The following is a 17523-nucleotide window of genomic DNA, read 5'->3' on the forward strand; positions in this document are numbered from 1 at the left end:
GGGCGGGGAGGGCACGGGAGTCTCGGCGCTGCCGCGGCGGGAGAGGCACCGGTGGGGCCGGCGGTGGCGGCGGCTCCTCACGGGAACAAAGCGGGGGCGGCGCGGCCACACGGTGAGAGCTGGGTGAGGGACGGGGAGGGGGCGGCGCTCGAGCTCCCCGGGGACCCCCGCGCCCCTCGAGGGGTGGCTCGGTGCGGCGGAGGGGCCGCGGGCCCGACCCCTCCCTCTCTCTGCCCAGCGCCTTGGGGCGGGGTGACAGCGCCGTGCCCCCCGCCCGCCCCCGCCTTCCGGGGAGCCGTCCCCGCTCGCCCCGTGTCCCCGCAGGGACCCCTGCGCGGCGTCCGCCCGCCTGCGGGTCGCTGTTCCCCCGGGGAGCAGGGGAATATAAAGCAGTGAATCGGGGAGGCGGTCCGGGCGCGGAGCCCGAGAGCAGGTAGGTGCGGGACGAGCGCCCAGGGAGCTGGGGGAGCCGCTCCCGCAGGCGGCTGCGGAGGCTGGGGGGAGGCGCTCAACTTCGCCCGGTGCTGGGCAGTACCGAGCTCAACAAGCCTTTTTCTGCCCGTGAAGCATCCTGGTGTGACTTCTCGCAGAATGCTTTTTTTTTTTTTTTTTTTAGGGGGGCTCTTAAGTGGTGTTTGTTTTTTAGCCCCCTCCCTTTTCCCAGCCCCTCGCTGCGTAGACTGTAGCTGGCTGGAGGCTCGCCCCTGCCTCTGTGGCTGCATACGCAGCGCTCGTGTTGTCCTAACGATATGGCAGTAGCACTTCCTGCTGTAAATCACTTCGCGATAGTTTTTGAAGCGCTTCTTAAAGGCGGCACTGTAATGAACCTCCTTGTCAGGCTTGTGGTAAGCTTAAAAGCCTTGTGAGCTGGAGGCTGTTTTCAAGGCTGAGCTGTGTAATGTGCTGCAGTACTTTTCATAGAAAAGGTAGAAATGTGCTCCACTGCTGGCTTAGTGTTGGCATAAATGTAATTCCCCTTCCTATGACCTGTTGGTGTAGGCTCTGTGGTCTTGGACCCCGTTGTAGTTACCTTTGCCATCTTCTTGTTGTGAACAAAGGCTAATCTCAAATGTTCAGAGAGACTGATGTATTAAGAACTCTGAAAAGTAAGCTTTATTATACTGCTGTACTGGGGATAGCTCTTTGTTCTGGAATAATTTGAGAAAATCACTCAGACTGAAATTTATGGGGACTTGAATTTAAAAACCTTAGCTGTTAGCAGTTGTTAAAATATTTTAAATAAATAGATACATTAATGTGGATTGCTATTGCTATATTCATGTTTCATTTATTGAAAATATCTACTGAATTAGTCTAGTGGTCTCTTATTTTGTTCTTTGTATGAACATCATCATAAAATGGTCTTGATGACTCTTTTTCCAGCTTATTAACGCCTTTTTCCCTCAAAAAATTTTAGAGCACGGTCAGAAGAGGAATGGATGTAACATGATACCCTTGCAGTGCTCAAAACACACAAATTCTGCTAAGATTTGTTTTTTCATTAAGTAATACAAGGAAAATGGATGAATCGGCTTTGCTGGATCTGTTGGAGTGTCCTGTTTGCTTAGAACGCCTTGATGCTTCTGCAAAAGTCTTGCCTTGCCAACACACGTTTTGTAAACGCTGCCTGCTGGGCATTGTGAGCTCTCGCAGTGAGCTTCGATGTCCAGAGTGCAGGACTTTAGTGGACTGCAGTGTTGATGAACTCCCCAGTAATATTTTGCTTGTCAGACTACTGGATGGCATCAAACAGAGGCCTCGAAAACCCAGCGCTGGCAGTGGGACTGCTGGCACAAATGCTTTAAGGGTCCCCATCAACACTGTAGCTAATTGCGGATCAAAGGACCTGCAGAGCTCCCAAGTTGGACAGCAGCAAAGGGTGCAAGCACGGAGCCCTCCTGTTAGGGTAAGTACCTGTCCCGGTTTGTCTGGACAGTACCACGTGGTGACAGTATTTTGTTGCATTCCTTTATTTTCCTGCACCATTTCAAAACAGTTGATGGCCTCTGCTTCAGGATAAGGGCAGTCAGATAGTTAATACACCAAAACAATGTGATTTTGAGAATTGCTGTAGATTACTAGCAAAGCACATCAGTGTTCCTATCAGTGTTGGTTTCATGTTATGTAGATACTAATAATGCTTCCTTATTAAAACTCTCAGTTTTTGAGGCAAGAAGAAATCCTTAACTGTCCTATTAAAAGACAGTCAAATAGAGCAACGTAACTTATGTGGAAAGCTTAAGTTATTGTTAAGGATAGAGATCTTGTGAAGAGCATTTGAAATTGTTTTTAGTTTGTCAGCTGTAAGACTAGAGATTTCATTTTGGCTCATGCACTTTCTGAAATGATTCTTACAATCAGTAAATTTCCTTTGAGTTAGACATAACAAGTGTTAAACATGAGCGGAGAAGTTTTGCCACTAGCTTCTAAGTACCTACATTTTTACTTTCTTTCCTTCAAAAAGAAATTTTTGAATTCCTGCAATCTGCTAAATTATTTGCACTCTCAGTCCTCATCATTTCTTTAATTAGTTTTTCCTCAAGTATTTTTTCTAGGGGATTTGGAAGATCTATGTACCATGATGGGAAGACATTGCCTTCTTTCTATACTCTAATTCCTTCCTAAGAGCTGTGCAACCTGTAGATTCTGTCAAAACTTATAATCAAGACTCACTAGCCTAATTTATTCATTATTCATATTCATTCTAGAAGCTATGTCAGGAAATGTAATTTTTTGAGATGGCAGACCTCTGTTTTATTGAACGACAAAGCAGGACAGCTTCTCTGAAAGATTTTGCTGCCCAATTTGTGATGCGTGCATATTTGAGTTCCTGTGTTTGAAGTGAAGTTTCTGAATGGTTTAGGTGGTCTCTGTCTTGTGGAGTTTATTTGATTTTTATGAAATGTCTTAAGGAGTTCCAAGAAGAGGACTTGAACCTGTTCTTGGCAGAACTTGTCTTTATTTTAAAGTGTATCTGAATTATTTAGTTTACTTACCCAGGGAAAGAAGCCTAACACTGATTTTCCTCAGTTGTACTTAACATGATTGGAATCTCTCCAAAAGATCTTTGATACACCTCCTAAGTTTACATAAGGATTTTAAATCCAGTTTTCCATTAGGTGATACTGCTTTCTCTACTTGCTAGAGATCTCGTTAGGTTCTTTACTTTAGAATATAGGAATTATAATTATCAACCCACTTCCTGCTAATGAGTTTTATTTTGTATCTATATTAATGGGTAAGAAGAGAAGGTGATCTGTGGGGGTTTTCTGTTAGTGGTTTGTTTTTGTGTTTTTGGTGAGTTTTCACGTTCTTTGGTGAGAACGTAGAATCCTTAAAAAGTACTGCAAAGATGCATCAGCAGTATCAAAACCAATCTGGTCTACTGCAGAACTTGAAGGTGTTTATCATGATACCTTGCATTTGCAAATGCTCTTAAAACAAAAACTGTTATGATTTGTTTATATATTTTTGTGTCGACCTTTGTACATAACGGGGTATTTTCGGAGACTGCTTCTCCTCCAAAAAGGTTTCCGGTGTAGCACTGTACATTAAGGACTGTACTTCAGACTTTCTTAAAGCCTTATTAGACAAAATAACTTTAATATGGAATATTCTCTCTCTTTTTTTAATGTTCTATAATATCCTGTTTTGCAGCATTTGCATTTCCAGATGTTGCTCAGAGTAGAGAGTGATAACGCATGGAAGGTTGCTTCAGCTTATTGGTTCTGCTGTACTGTGTGTCATTAAAACTGTGACCATATGCATTCCTCCTGCAATTAACTGATACCCAGTGTATATTAGTGATGGTTTTCAGTGTTTTACAAGAAGTTTTATTCCATCTTTGGTTTTGGAGTTTCACAGGCATTCTTCTGCCTTCTTTCCTTTGGGAGACAGGGAAAGATGATGATCTCATCATTTGTCCACTTTGTCCAGAGCCTTTTTTACTAGGAAGCCAGTACTTTTAAGAACGTGAACCGACTTCAGGAAGGTGGAGATATGAACTGCTTTTCCATTTTATATATGAAAAGTGGTTTTGAAAAAAAAAGTCCAGAAAGCAAAATGCCACTTTAATGGACAGTGTTGAAGTGAATGCCCTATTTGTTTTGCTAACTCTAGCATAAAGATGCTTGCAAATACAGTTCCTCTTTGGGAATTGAAGAGGAAAATCTGTTTCTAGATGAGTGGCAGAGTCAGATTTCCTAAACTAATTTTGCTGAAGGGGAATTAGTAAATGAAAGTTGCTGTTATGTTAAATGAAGTGAATGTGGATGGAGGCTGTCAAGTCATAAACATTCTGCTTATACACTGAAGTAATACTAAGCTCATAAATGCCCTTTCAGAGAATGCCATAATTTTCAGAAAAGGTTAATACAGCATGTACTGCAGCATGATTTCCTGAACCGTATCAATGACTGTGGAGTGGCCAGCCCTGTTATTGCACAGTATATTGCGTTCTCTGCATGTATGTGGTGACACATGGCAATAAATAAACAAATGGCTCCTTGAGTCTTAAAACTAATGAAGCTGGGTGGGTGGTGGGGATTAACAAATCTTGTGCCTAGTGTCTCTGCCACTACAGTAACCCTATTTCTTTCTGTAACCTCTGTAAGCTTTCACTGCTGTAACGACAGTTTCTCTGTGCAAGTTCTTAATCTATTTTGTTCCCCTGCTGTTTTGATGTATAAAGCCTTCTGTGCCTTTCCCTGGTACAGGCTGGACAAAGGCAGCAGCATCCTGCTGTACTTGATGGAAAACTTGTGTTTGCTGTCTGCCCAGCAATTCTGTTCTAGGCAGCCAGCTTGCCTGGGAGAACAAATAAAATAGTTATACACATACTGCAGCTTCCTCTCTGGTATGGATGCTGATTTAATGCTTTTCTCCTTTTTTTTCAAGTGAAAACCTTCAGCTAGGTTGACAGCTTAGAAAAGCTGTAAGAGCCACAGCCTACTGTCAAGTCTGCTTGGGACTGGTCATCAGGAGCAAGTTAGTGAGGGCTCTTGAGAGACTGCATGATCACATGAGCCTTGTTTCTTTTAAAAGAGCATTCAAAAATGTTAGGGTCCATCCTTTTATGTTTATGCTCATGTTATTAATTTTTCATTTTCCCTGAGTATGTCAAACAAGAATTATCTGAAGTTCCTTATGGCGCTTTTACAAGGGTATGCATATTGCAGGAGTCTTAAATGTAGCTGTGTGCCTGAGTTGCTAGATGTTGGAGAGCTGTTCTCTCCTAGATAGATTTAAGATGATCCACTTTTAACTTTTCCTTTGAATTTGTATTTGCCTAAGACATACGAATTCTCCCTCTGGTTTGTTTATAGTTCAAATTTCTGAAGTTAGGGCTATCTTTTCTACAGAACCTAGAAGAGAGTTATCTAAATAGTCTGAAACCTTATCATTGTTGAAAATATTTTGTAATAAGATTTTCAGATGTTTTCTGGACCAAATGTAGGCAGGAAGAGCTAACAGAAGAATTCAAATGATCTCCATTAATAAAAGAAAAGCATGAAAAGTTGGCCATTCCTAATAGAGTTAGTGCTTTTGGTGAATGAGAATTGATGGTGTAATTTGAGTATATTACACTGTATGTCAGTGGAAAATCGTATCAAGATTCACTGTATCTTATCAAGATACAGTGCAATGTGAAAATCCTAAAGCTTTTCCCTTTTTTGTTGTTTTTTATTCTGGAAAGCCCTAGAAACCTCTGGAGATACCATTCTTGGTGAAGTCGACTTGAAATGAGAGGGTAAACAATCGTTACAGGCTATGGGAAAATGCTCCTTTAGGTGTTAAAGGGGGCTAGAGCCACTAGTATCTGAGCATCTGAGTTGTTTGAGATAAATTCTTTTATACTGTGGAGGAAAGAAAAACCCACTAACAGGAGATTGTTTCATGAGTTTCTGCTAATGCTTAGTAGTTTTGCTGTGTCGTGTAAACCCGTGCATCCATTTTCATGTTTGTTTAACAAGGAAAGCAGTAGTAAAATTTTAAGTTCCCGTATCCATACTGCTGCAGCAGTGGTCATTTGTGATCCAGTAGGCTTTCCTGGGAACTGCTGAATGCCAGAAAGGAAAATAAATGGAGCCAGGTTTTCCTGTAGCCATGGTATTTGACCTTGCCACATATCTTGGGGCAGTAGGGACAGTGGGCCACCTTCTGATCTGTGTGGACTTAAGCAGGTTGGGCTTCTCTGTCAGACTCAATGGATGGTGTAAGCAGTCAGTTTTCTTTCATCCTAACCACCCTGGAGAAGAGAGCTCAGAGTGCAGCTCTCACTGTTTGACTGTTGAGCAGGTTGCAAAAAACTGAGAGGAGCCAAAACAACTGCTGCGTTTGTAGTCATGGCACTTGCTGGCCTATGGAGATCCTGGCAGAACTTAGGTATCAAAAGAAACCTCTTAGGCTAGAAAATAAGAATAGGACTGAAAAAGTGCATTCATAGATCAATAACTTTATTACATTATTGTAAATAAATATGGGGATCACCAAGCATAGCAGCAGGCATAGATTGGAACAGATGTTTGAATCATCTTGGAACAAGAGTTAGTGGAATAAAATAGTACATAGAAATGTATCAGTAAAGGTCTGCTGGAGGGATGTTCTTAGAGGAGGTTCGCATTGTTATAATAGATCAGATTGTAAAGTATACCCATTTAAGGGAAAAAGTAGTTGTAGAAATATGCAAAAAACAGTGGGTAATGCAGTTAGTTCCATGTTGTTATTTGTGATGGTAGGCTGGAGAATCGTGCCATCATACTTAATGGTACCTGATTTTTAGCTGACCGCCCCAACCAAAAGGATATTCCATACATGTGGAATCATGCTCAACATATAAATCTGGGGAAAGAAGAAGGAATGGGGGGGAAGTTCCCAAGTAACATTTGAGAATCTGGAGGTAGACAACTATTCATGTTCTGGAGTGATCATTGGAAAATATTTTGTGAAGTCTTTGTAAATCATACGTGCATGCTTTTGTTTCATTTCATGCTTGTGGAGGTATCAGATTCTGCTTTTATGTTTACAATTGCTTGTACAATTTTAATTACTTCTGTGTAACACTCTCGTATCTTATGTGAAACTAGAGAAAATTTAATGGAGATCATAAATATAAAAGGAAAGTAGACTGACTCTCATGATGTTAATGTGTTCCCTTTCAGACGTAATAATTAGATAGAGAAGGAGGATAAGCAAAAGGAAGAACTGTCTCTGTATCTAAAGGCATTGGGCTAGGATTGAGAGCTTCCGGGCTCAGTTCCTGGCTTTGCTACAAACATCCTTTATGACCTTGCACAGAGTCACTCAAAGCTCTTTGTGCCTCTGTTTCTCATCTGCAGATATGACTGATAGTACTTTCTTTGTTTGACTCACTATTTAGACTGTATACTCTCCAGGGCAGGCATTGACGTTTTTTTTAATTTTGGACGTGTCCATGGGTGTTTTACAATGGTTCTACAGTCTCCGTTGAGGTCAGTATATCCTGCTGTTAAATCATTGACTTCCACATTACTGGAGAACTGTTCATAATCCATTTCCTGTGCCAAAGATGGTGCAATGCTTAGTGTCATGTTGTTAAGAGGATTTAATTTTGTTTGGATGTTTAATAGAAAATCACATGAGTACGTCAGTGAGGAAAAGCCAGACACTTGAAACATCTGTGGAAGTGGTAGTCCACCCTTCAGCTAGGGAAATCTGCATGGGACTGGCACACTGTTGTGTAGATTTACGTGTGTTTTAAAAAGATTAAGAAGAGCATATCTAATGTGAATTGTGTTGGTAATACAGAAATGCTTAATTTCATACTTCAACCCTGCATAGCTATCTTGAACCTGCCAATTAACATTAATCTGCTTGATAAAATAGCTGCCAAACTAGTGTAATCCCTTTTTTTAAAAAAACAGTTAGGTTTTGAAGTAAACTGATCTATAAACTAAAAAAGAAGTCTACATTATTTACATGTGATACTGAAATCTGAAATCCCTTTTAAATTTGTTTACAAGCTTTTTTGTTGTTTTTTGGTGTATTAGTGGAAGATACTGTTGTATAGTTGCTTTGTCTTCATGTGGAAGAGGGGTGTCTCTATTTCCCTTCATTTTCCAATTAATATTCCTCCATTTATGTAGATTTGTTTAAAACCCCTTAGATGAAATAAAATGGTGTCTTTTTTTCCTCCACTTTAATGTGGCCAGTGAGTTGCAGGTTATTGCTGTACTCAAAAAGCTTTGATCATTCAGAAAATTTTAACTTCTGCGTAAAAAGTCTCAAGCTCTTACTTTTAATGGGCTTGTGAAGGGAAGCAGTTTTTTTTAGAGAGAATAAAAGTCCTTGAATTTTGTCTCATATTACCACAAAAATCAAATACCAGTAAAATTGCTTTACATAAGGGATCCAGGATCTGGTTAGAAAAGTCAGTCAGTAGTGCTGTTGCTGTGTTTCTCTGTGCATAGTGTCTGGCTTTCTGCAATGCGTTCAGTGGCTTAATAGGAATCAAGTATGGTATGGAGAGCTGAAGGGGCTGGTTGAGATGGGGTCAGCTAGAAATCCTTCTTCTCCCCTCCTTTAATTGAGTGAAATGGTTTTTAATGGAACTTCAGTGTTTAGTGCATGGACAGGAACTGTAGAAAACAAAAAGCCTTAAACTGCAGCTGTGATAATAAAACTGGAAACTTGTTATGATCAGTTGTTTGTCTTTCTTTTGGTGAACTTCCCCATGCAGTGCATTTGGCCTTCTCCATATGATACGCCTAACACCTTCCTTGGTCTTTTCTTTGGCTCCATTGTCCTTTATTCAAACGTTCTCCTGCCTCTGATCTTACTGTACTACTTCCAAGAAAAAGAAAACATACAATTTTCTTACCTCTTGTGTCCCATTTGTCCTTGACTGTGTCAGACATAAGGAACAAAAAATAAACAATAAGAAAGAAAATTTTCTATTGAAGTATGTGGACTATGTACAGTCTTGTAGTATATATGACTAAGATCTGCCAAATACATGAAGAGCATAAAGTAGAAGTTAATATTACTGTATTGCCCCCCTCTTGGGGTTTTTCTTCCTTTTTTCTTTTTCTTCTCCTTTAAATCATTTACTATATCCTCATCCTAGTGTGGGCAAGAATGTGTCTCAGTAATTAAAGCTGAAATATCATCTGGTCAGCCCTGTTCATGCATACACTTCGTTACTGCCTTCACAGAAGAAAAGTGTGCATCTGTTAAAGCTCATTTCCTGTCACATCCCTCTGTGTTAGACAGAAAAACTCATCTTGGAAAATCAGCAGTGAATTCTTGGGTCAGTGGAACTAGATCAAATTCTTTGCTTTTCTTTTCACGTCACCAAATCAAATCAAAGTCTTTTTGGAGAGCAGGTTGGTTTTTTTTTGACTGAGAATTGCTGCTTTGAGGTGAGCTGGATTAATTTTAGAAAGCAAGTGGCCCTGAGGTGGGAGAGTCACGCATCCAAGTGCTCTTTTCTGCACTCCTTATCTTTCTTAGGTATAGAGGGGAAGATGACAGCACTGTCCTCTGACTGTCAGACTGAACACTGAGACTCATTCTGGTTAGAGCCTTGCTGTACTGTGCATGTCACGTATCCCTTTCTCTTGGAGATTGCCGGAGTTGCCATGCAGTTTGGGTGCAGAACCCGAGCTGGTCAGCACAGAGGCAGTTGGTTAAGTCTGTTTTCATATTTGCATCCTCTAAAACATCAGGAGATCTTTGAGACTCAGAAAGATGCTCTGGAAATAAGGGAAATCACTCCAAAGAGAAGAATTCTTTAGGCATGGGATGTTTATTTACATATGTTTAAAATATCATTCAATGTTTCCTGGAAACCTACAGGTTTGGATTCTCCAGTTGTAGGAAAAGTGAAACACAGAAGTCAATGTTTCATTTACAGACACTGTTGCCAAAGTTTCTCAGAGTCTCAGGCTGCTATGTTCATGAAAGTCAACTGTGGTGTATGTGAGCAACTCACTGTACCCTTATAGGCTTAGGGCTGTAACTCTCGTTTTACTCTTGTGGCATTCAAGTATGTGATTTATTGTCCAAAGTTAAATTTTTGTAGTGTAAGAGTATAAACACTTCAGAATTTTAAGTATTTTCTTGTCTAGGTCTTTGTTCCTATCTTATTTGGCTCTTGATTAATCCCCTCTGCCCCCCCCCCTCCCCCCACCATAAGCACTTAAATTTTCAAGTGTTAAAAAGCCAGAACCTGCAAGAGTGTGTTTGATCTCCTACAAATGAGGACAAGATTCTCTTGTGCGCCATCCCTCTCGCACAGTAATTCTGTTTGAAATATTGCTGATATGCTCGACCTTCCACACCTAATTTTTTTAATATGGTGTAAATTTCTGTTGGGTTTTTTTGTTTGGTTGGGTTTTTTTTGGTGTGGTGGTTTTTTTTGTTTTGTTTTTTTTTTAATTAAACTAAAAGCTCTATTCTGGTCTTTAGCTGTTCTTTCTATCTTCCTTGATTTTTCAGAGCCAAATATAGATAGTCCATTTTTATATTCTGTAAGCGTGCAAAGTATAATTTTATAGTTTCTAGCTGGGAAGTACGCTATTAATCATAAATTCATTTTGATCAAAGGTAAGCATTTCAGTGTTGTTTAAATATTAATATAGATATCATTCTCCTTCTCTCTAATGAAGGATTGATGCCAGTGCTGCTCAGAAGATAAGCCCGGCATCAAGTGTCCTGTTGGACTTTGTAACTCTTGAAGTGCTCCTCAGTCTTTAGCATTTCTTTGTTAATAAAACTGATTTTATTTCATTGCATTAGTGTTGCAGAAAGATAACTATGCTTGTGTATATTACCTCTCTTGACTTCCTCTTCTCAGCATCTAAGCTTTCAAAATATACATTTGCACTGAAAGCTTTTTAAAGAGCTGAACCACTGTTTTACCTTGTGTGAACCACAGTTCTACAAGACAAGCTTTTAAAAAGCTCTGTTTAAAGACAAAAGTACTCATTTCCACCAGACTTTCAAGCTGCTGAACTCAGGAGAAGGAATGTAGTCTTACTTGCATGGAGGTGGCAGAACATCAATACTGAATAATTTGAAACATGTCTCTTCAATTATTCTTTATTGGTATGCTATCTTAGCCCTTTAGGTTATAGTCTCTATTTTACTTATATTCAAGAAAAATGTGTAAGAATGAAGCACTTCTGACTTTATAAAGTGTTAAAATGAAAAATAGTCAAAGATAATCAGATGACGATCTGAGTTGGTGTATATAGGGCATAGCTGTTCTAGAAGGTTACTTTAAACAAATCCAGTGAAGTTGAGTTCACTGCACTGTGGTAATGTGCCCCTGAGTAGCGCAGAAGCTTTTATTCTGAAGCCGAGCTTGCTAAAAAATCAGTGTCTCATGGACCTTCACTTGTTCATGTGTACCAGTGCCCTTCTATCTCACATGGTCTTTCTCATGAGCTAGATAAAGAGGGGAGACTCTTAAATCTTATCCACACTAGCAGACTTAAGCCATTTTCAAAACCTGTTTAATTTAACACAGTTTTAAATCCACAGCCTTATTAAGTTAACAAGCCTTCAGCCTTGCCACCAGGTTCTGTAATCCTCTTAGGTCTTGGGACTAAGCAGGGCAGGGATAGTCAATAAGCAGATGAATAGATAATCTTTCAGAAGACAGATCTTAAAACTGGGAAATGCTGATCTGAATTTCCATTCGCTATATACACTACCACAGAACTTACAACTTGAGGAAAAAGTTGAAATGACTATCACTTTGTTTGGGGGGAAGAAGAGTGAATAAAGGGTTTTTTAAAAAATGCATTAATTCCTGGTTTGCAACCCAATAAAATTAGGTTAAATTTTAAATATAGAATGAGGTAGATAAAAATAACAGTTTGTTTCCTTGCCATTGTGCATATGCAAATTAAGATCTCCTTGTGGTTGTTTCACAAGCTATTTTTGAAAATCTTTCAGGCAATCAGGAGTCTATGGACCAGAATTTAAAGAACACAAAGAACATTATGCTGATAATGTGTCCTTGGCCACCACTGCAGTCTGCATATTGCTTCTGTTCAGTTTTGGCTCTTCTAACACTACTGAGCCTAAGCTGTGTTTGTTTCCTGAGCATAGCTCCTGAAGTAGTGGAGTTGGAGGAATTTAAAAAAGGCAGTATATAGTGGAAGAATTCAGCCTAACATGAGGATTCCTGCCAGACATGTTCACACAGCACCAGAGGAGGAACAGAGGAAGTGGATCATAGAATCATTAATGTTGGAAAAGTCCTCCAAGGTCATCAAGTCAAACTTTTGACTGAATATCACTATGACCACTAAACCATATCATGAAGTGCCACATCTACTTGTTTTTTGAACACTTCCAGGGATGGTGATTCCACCACTTGCCTGGGGAACTTGTTCCAATGTAAGATTCAAACCAGGTCCAGGAAGGAGATGGAAAGTGTGACCCTCTGTTTGGAGGGGGTGGCAGAAGAGCTGAGCTAGCCTTGAGGCATGAAAGCAATCACTTATCTCATTGAAAGGGTGGGAGAAGGCCTCTGGGAGGAGATGGCTGAAAAGTGGAGAAATTTCAGTACTGAGGGGTGATAAAGACTCAAATGGTCAAGTAATAAGGAAGGAAGAGGGATAGTGGTGTTGAGAAAAAATGAACTGTGGTAGTAGGCTTGGAACATAGCAATAGACTAATTAGATAAAATATTACAGAGGAAATGGGATCAAGCAAATGACTCTTGGCTCACTGGAATTGAATTAGAGACTTGGTGAGGGGGAAGTGCTGCAGGAGCAAGTTGAAGAGGTAGCTTGATGTTTGAGGAAGGTTTTGGAGAGCATCAAAATAGAAAAGTTGCTATGGAGGTGTTGGCTAGACAAGAGGTGAGAAAGAAATTTAAGTGTGTTGACTCACATGCTATCTCATTTCCTTCAGTATGTGTGTATTTGAACACTGTGTATTTTATTTGTCATTGTTTATTTTGTAATAGTGTGTCATGTATTATGTGACATTTAGACTAGTACAGTTCCAAAATGGTTGAAGAACTTCCATTCAGGACTTTGAGGATTACTTCTGGCATATCTCTCAAGCACTTTGAGATTCTTCACAGAATTCTGAAAATGTCTGTTTCATTACTAATAATGTATTCTCATTGTTCTTACAGAACCAGTAAAGATACAAATTCTAATATTTCGTTCAATGAACTCAAAAAGAATATAGGAAAAGGGGGGCTAGTGTCCTAGGAATTGCTGGAAAATTGAAAAATATTATCAAAGAAGGAAGAAAAAATAAACATAATCTGTGACTATTTTGATTTGGTGGCATTTTCTTTCATCTTGCTTCCATGTTTCCTCAGTCTTCTGTCTTTTCCTTCAGTTAGTAATAACTAAAAATAAGGATTTAAACATCATGCTGGCCTTACAGAGCATGGTCACAATCTATTCTTTTGAATTCAGTCGTGATGATAAGAAGAATGGATTTTATGGTACATGTTCTCCAAGCAAAACAATGGAATATTTTCAGTATGTTTTTGTTCTGTTGGAGCAGCTCACCTTTGTGTAATACTGTTAAAAGGAGAACTATCTTTCCAGAACTATCTTTTCAAAATACATTATTTTTGTTCTGTAATGGGGATTTGTGTTTGCTTTTACTTTCACTAATAAGGGAATTGGTTTTTCAGTGCCGAAATAGAATAGTGGGCTGCTTCTGGAAACGGGTTCCCAAAGTAGTTTACAATTTCGATAAAGTTTATCTTCTTGTACCAAAACCTCTGAACCCAGAACGAAACATAAGTGTCAAGGAAAACTTATTTCTGACTTCAGCTCCTGTTGTGGGTTTATGCTCTTTTCTCAGGAAATGGTACTTTTTCATATATTCAATTCAGAATTGTGTTGCTTGCCACAGGGAACTGATGTCATTTATGCTTTCTATTTTTTTTTATCACGCTACCATTTAATGGTAGCATGAAAGACATCAAAATTTATTTTAAATGGCATAGAAGAGAAACTGATTATTCTCTGCAGTCTGTACAAAGGTAGTGTGGGTTTTTTATTTAAAAATAAAATATTAAATGCTATGTCTTACACAGTTAAATAAGAAATATTCATAATTGCATATGTAGTGATTGATAGGGAGAGGGTTTTTTTTTTTTTAAGTTTAATACTTGTTTTAGATTTTCTGAGTTTGCACTAAAGGAATCCAAGAAAGAAGGGGGTATGAGTTAAACCAGCTCAACTGTCAGGAAGTGCTTATTCCTTTTTTTCCCTGCAGCAATCAGAAATTTACGTAAAAAGTGCCATTTTTAAAATATTCTCGGAGTAAAATTTTATGTAATGTGGCATCCTTATTCCTTTCAGAGATTTTGAAATGTCTGCAGTTAGGCTCTACCACACAGTTCCTTATTTTTTGATGTTGTTGGGAGTTACATGAGTTACTGAGATAGATTGGTTCATGAAGTTTGTGCCTGTTTTCTTGGGGTTTGTAGGCTGTGGTTGCCTAGGTGGGTGTATATTTTTGTCTGAAGTGTACTGCTCAGTTCACAAGTAAGAGCTTATATTAGAAATGGTTAAAAAAGAAATAAAGTTATTTTAGAGACAGTTTTGTACTTGCAGTCATGGAAGGATATGGACTTAAAATATTCAGAGGTACAGTTCTTGGAAGAAACCTCTGCATGTATGAAATTTTTCATCTTCTTACAAGGGATTTCAGTGCTGCTTTACTTAAGTATCTAAGTGAAGATCTAAGTCAGATTGGAGCCCGGTTGCACATAGCCAGACTGAAGTTCAAGATAGTTTATCTGAATCAAACCATGCACTAACTTGGTCATTTTAGTTAGACATGTCTTACAGCTCGAAAACCCTTTCAGCCCAGTATGCAGTAACCACAGCATAGTCTCACCTATGGTAAATGGAAAACAAAGTATTCCAGTGTTCCACATTGTGTGTTTCAAGCAAACCTTAAAGTAGTTGCTTTCAGAAATTCAGTTTTGTTTGCATAAGATACCTTGTGATGTTGGAGAAATCATCTTTGTGCTTAAACAGGTAACTTCACCCTCAGATCTGGACACTGGCTGCAGTTTCGTTTAGGAAATTATCGTGCTCTCTCTTCCAACTACTGCTACTTGCCACGTCAGGTTAGCACCCCACATCTTCCTGGGAACAGCATCTAGTTCTTGGGAAGTCAAATAACTGTGGTGCTCAAAGCTAGAACATTAGTAAGAATTTTTAAGATTTCATATAAACCAAAATCAGGTTATGCACTAGTTTTCTAGACTTAAATGCATTATTAGATTTAAAAACTGAGATGCATTTTCTTTCCGTATGTTTTGTTTTTTGGGAAAGAGGTAGAGGCATTGAAATTTTTGTGAGAGTGTGGCTTTTTTAACTTAAGAAAAACCATTTGCTTTTGTAAAAGTAGACCAAACTTGGTACCAAATTGTTGGGGCTTTGTCAGTACCGCAGAACTCTGGTTTTGGGTGTGGATTCCAATTACTGAAGTTTAGGCTGAACATACCATTAGATGCCAAACTGTGCTTTGTTTTTGGAGAAGGTAGTGGTACTTGGTGGATGAAATAGCATTTGATTTGTGCTGTGTTTTGAAACAAGAATACTTTTTGCATATTTCTTTCGTCTGTTCAGCATATAAAATTTAATGGATGAAATCTGTCCAAAGTGGTCTTACGTAAACAGTCACTGTGTTTATATTTTTCAGGATTTTGTAGCTATAGAAATAAAATAGCAGTTTTGAACTTTGCTATTAAAATATACATTGGAAAATATTCTGTTGGAATACAGGGGAGTGTTAATGGCTTCCATAAAAACAGATCTGGTAAAAATCAGTAAGTGCAGTAGATATCCTTCATTAGAGGAACATTGGTCTTAGTGTTCCTTTGGTAGCTGAAGCAATAAAGCTGCTTCTAAATGCACCAATCAGAGTAAGTCTGGAACAGCAAGACTACTCTATAAAGACTGGTAAAACTGACGATAAATACCAGAGCTGGATCATTGATGCGTGCCTGAAGAAATACGGAATTTTTGAGAGAGGGTTAACAAGAGGGAAGAAATGCATCAGAGCTTTGCATGAACCATCAAGGCAACAGACAACACTCTAGGGAGCACAGTAATTTCTGATAGCACCAACAGATTGCAAAGTATATATGGGTGCTCTTTCTTGGTCATGTTAGTTTTGGATAAAATCATGATTTTATGACTATTCTTGGTAAATACTACTTTGAATTTCATTTTGTCTTTCTAATGAAGATGAGTCAGCAAGGACCTAGGAATGTTGTGCAGCTGTTTTGATTGAGAGCTAGCAAGTACTCTAGTATTTGTTATCTAGTATCTAGCAAATACTCTAGCAAGTACTTTATCTCTCTGATTTTTCTTTGTCTTTGCATGCAATGTTTTCAAAAGGCATTGAAAAAAATTGTACTGGATACAGAAGTCCCATGTTTTTTCTGTTTTGTCATTTTGTCACTATGCATTAAATCTGCCTTAAGTGAATCACCTTAATTAGGGTAAGTCGGCCTTTGGTTCACTATTTAATGTACTGTGAAGATTGGTACCAGTGACTGTAGTGGCTTAATCATGTAGACTTTTGGCCCACTTTGTAAAGGGGAACAACTGAAGTTGTTCCACTCCGTGAAAATAAAATATTTGCTGGAAAAAGGATTAAAACTCAACTGTTCACATCCCAGGCGAGTGCTTGGGTCATTGAGCCAGAGAATTGTTTTGTCATCGCTTTCAGTGCTCTAGTAGAGGTTAGCGGAAATCCACGCCAAGACGTCTGTGGTTTGGTGGTTAGATCTCATGCCATGTTGAATCATGTATTGCAGGTATGAATGATGCTTTTTATGGAAATAGAACCTCTTTTTCTTTTTTTTCTTTTCTTAATCTCCTTGGTTGTATCCACAGTGAATAATTTGATGAGATAAAATAATTCTGATTGCATATTTTGTCTAGAAAGTACTTAATTAACCATAGCTCAAAGTGTGGTTTTTCTTTACTTTTTGACTATCAGATGGGGAACATAACATTTGTTGTTTATGTTGGCTTAGCTGTGATGTTTCTTTTCTCATTTTCCTCATGTAAAGCTGAGATTAATTTAGGAGAAAATTGTTTATTTCTGACTTCTGTTTTTAATGAGAAAATAGTATCTCTTGGGATGTACTTTCAGAAGTTGGAGCATTATTGTTTTGAAAGAAACAAATATTTGGCAAATCATAAATTCAGGGGTTTTATTTCACAAGTTAAATTGCTTTTAAAATGACAGCTTTAGAAGCATACATAACTTTGAATATTATGTTTCAGGTGTGCTGTATCTCTGTGATCCTGTGGGGATTATATGCCTGCTATTGAATTTGAAGGAAAAAATAACAAAAGCAGTAATTCTAGTTTACTGTTATTCCCTTATAATATCAAAGTACACTGAGATATATGTGGACTTCAGTTTTTCATATGACTTTGCACATTGTATCTAGCCTTTTTCCTATTCGAGTATGTTCTTTCTAGGTGGTAGAAAAAGGAAAAAAAAAGATTAATTTTTTATGCTTTA

General features: G+C 38.7%; 1 protein-coding gene across 2 annotated transcripts in view; it reads left to right on the forward strand.

Annotated features, from left to right (window-relative positions):
• SH3RF1 (SH3 domain containing ring finger 1) overlaps positions 1-17523 on the forward strand; it is an 84102-nt gene continuing 66579 nt past the window's right edge. Inside the window, exons 1-2 of one of the 2 annotated variants that reach the window (XM_032108133.1) lie at positions 1-112; positions 1418-1906. In XM_032108133.1, the coding sequence (XP_031964024.1) occupies positions 1520-1906 (387 nt within the window). In that variant the 5' untranslated portion in view covers positions 1-112; positions 1418-1519. Of the gene's footprint in view, positions 113-148; positions 434-1417; positions 1907-17523 lie in introns of those variants that run through there. The other variant, XM_032108134.1, reaches the window with a different exon arrangement.

This window comes from Corvus moneduloides, chromosome 5 (assembly GCF_009650955.1).
Source record: "Corvus moneduloides isolate bCorMon1 chromosome 5, bCorMon1.pri, whole genome shotgun sequence".
In the NCBI taxonomy this organism is placed as follows: Eukaryota; Metazoa; Chordata; class Aves; order Passeriformes; family Corvidae; genus Corvus; species Corvus moneduloides.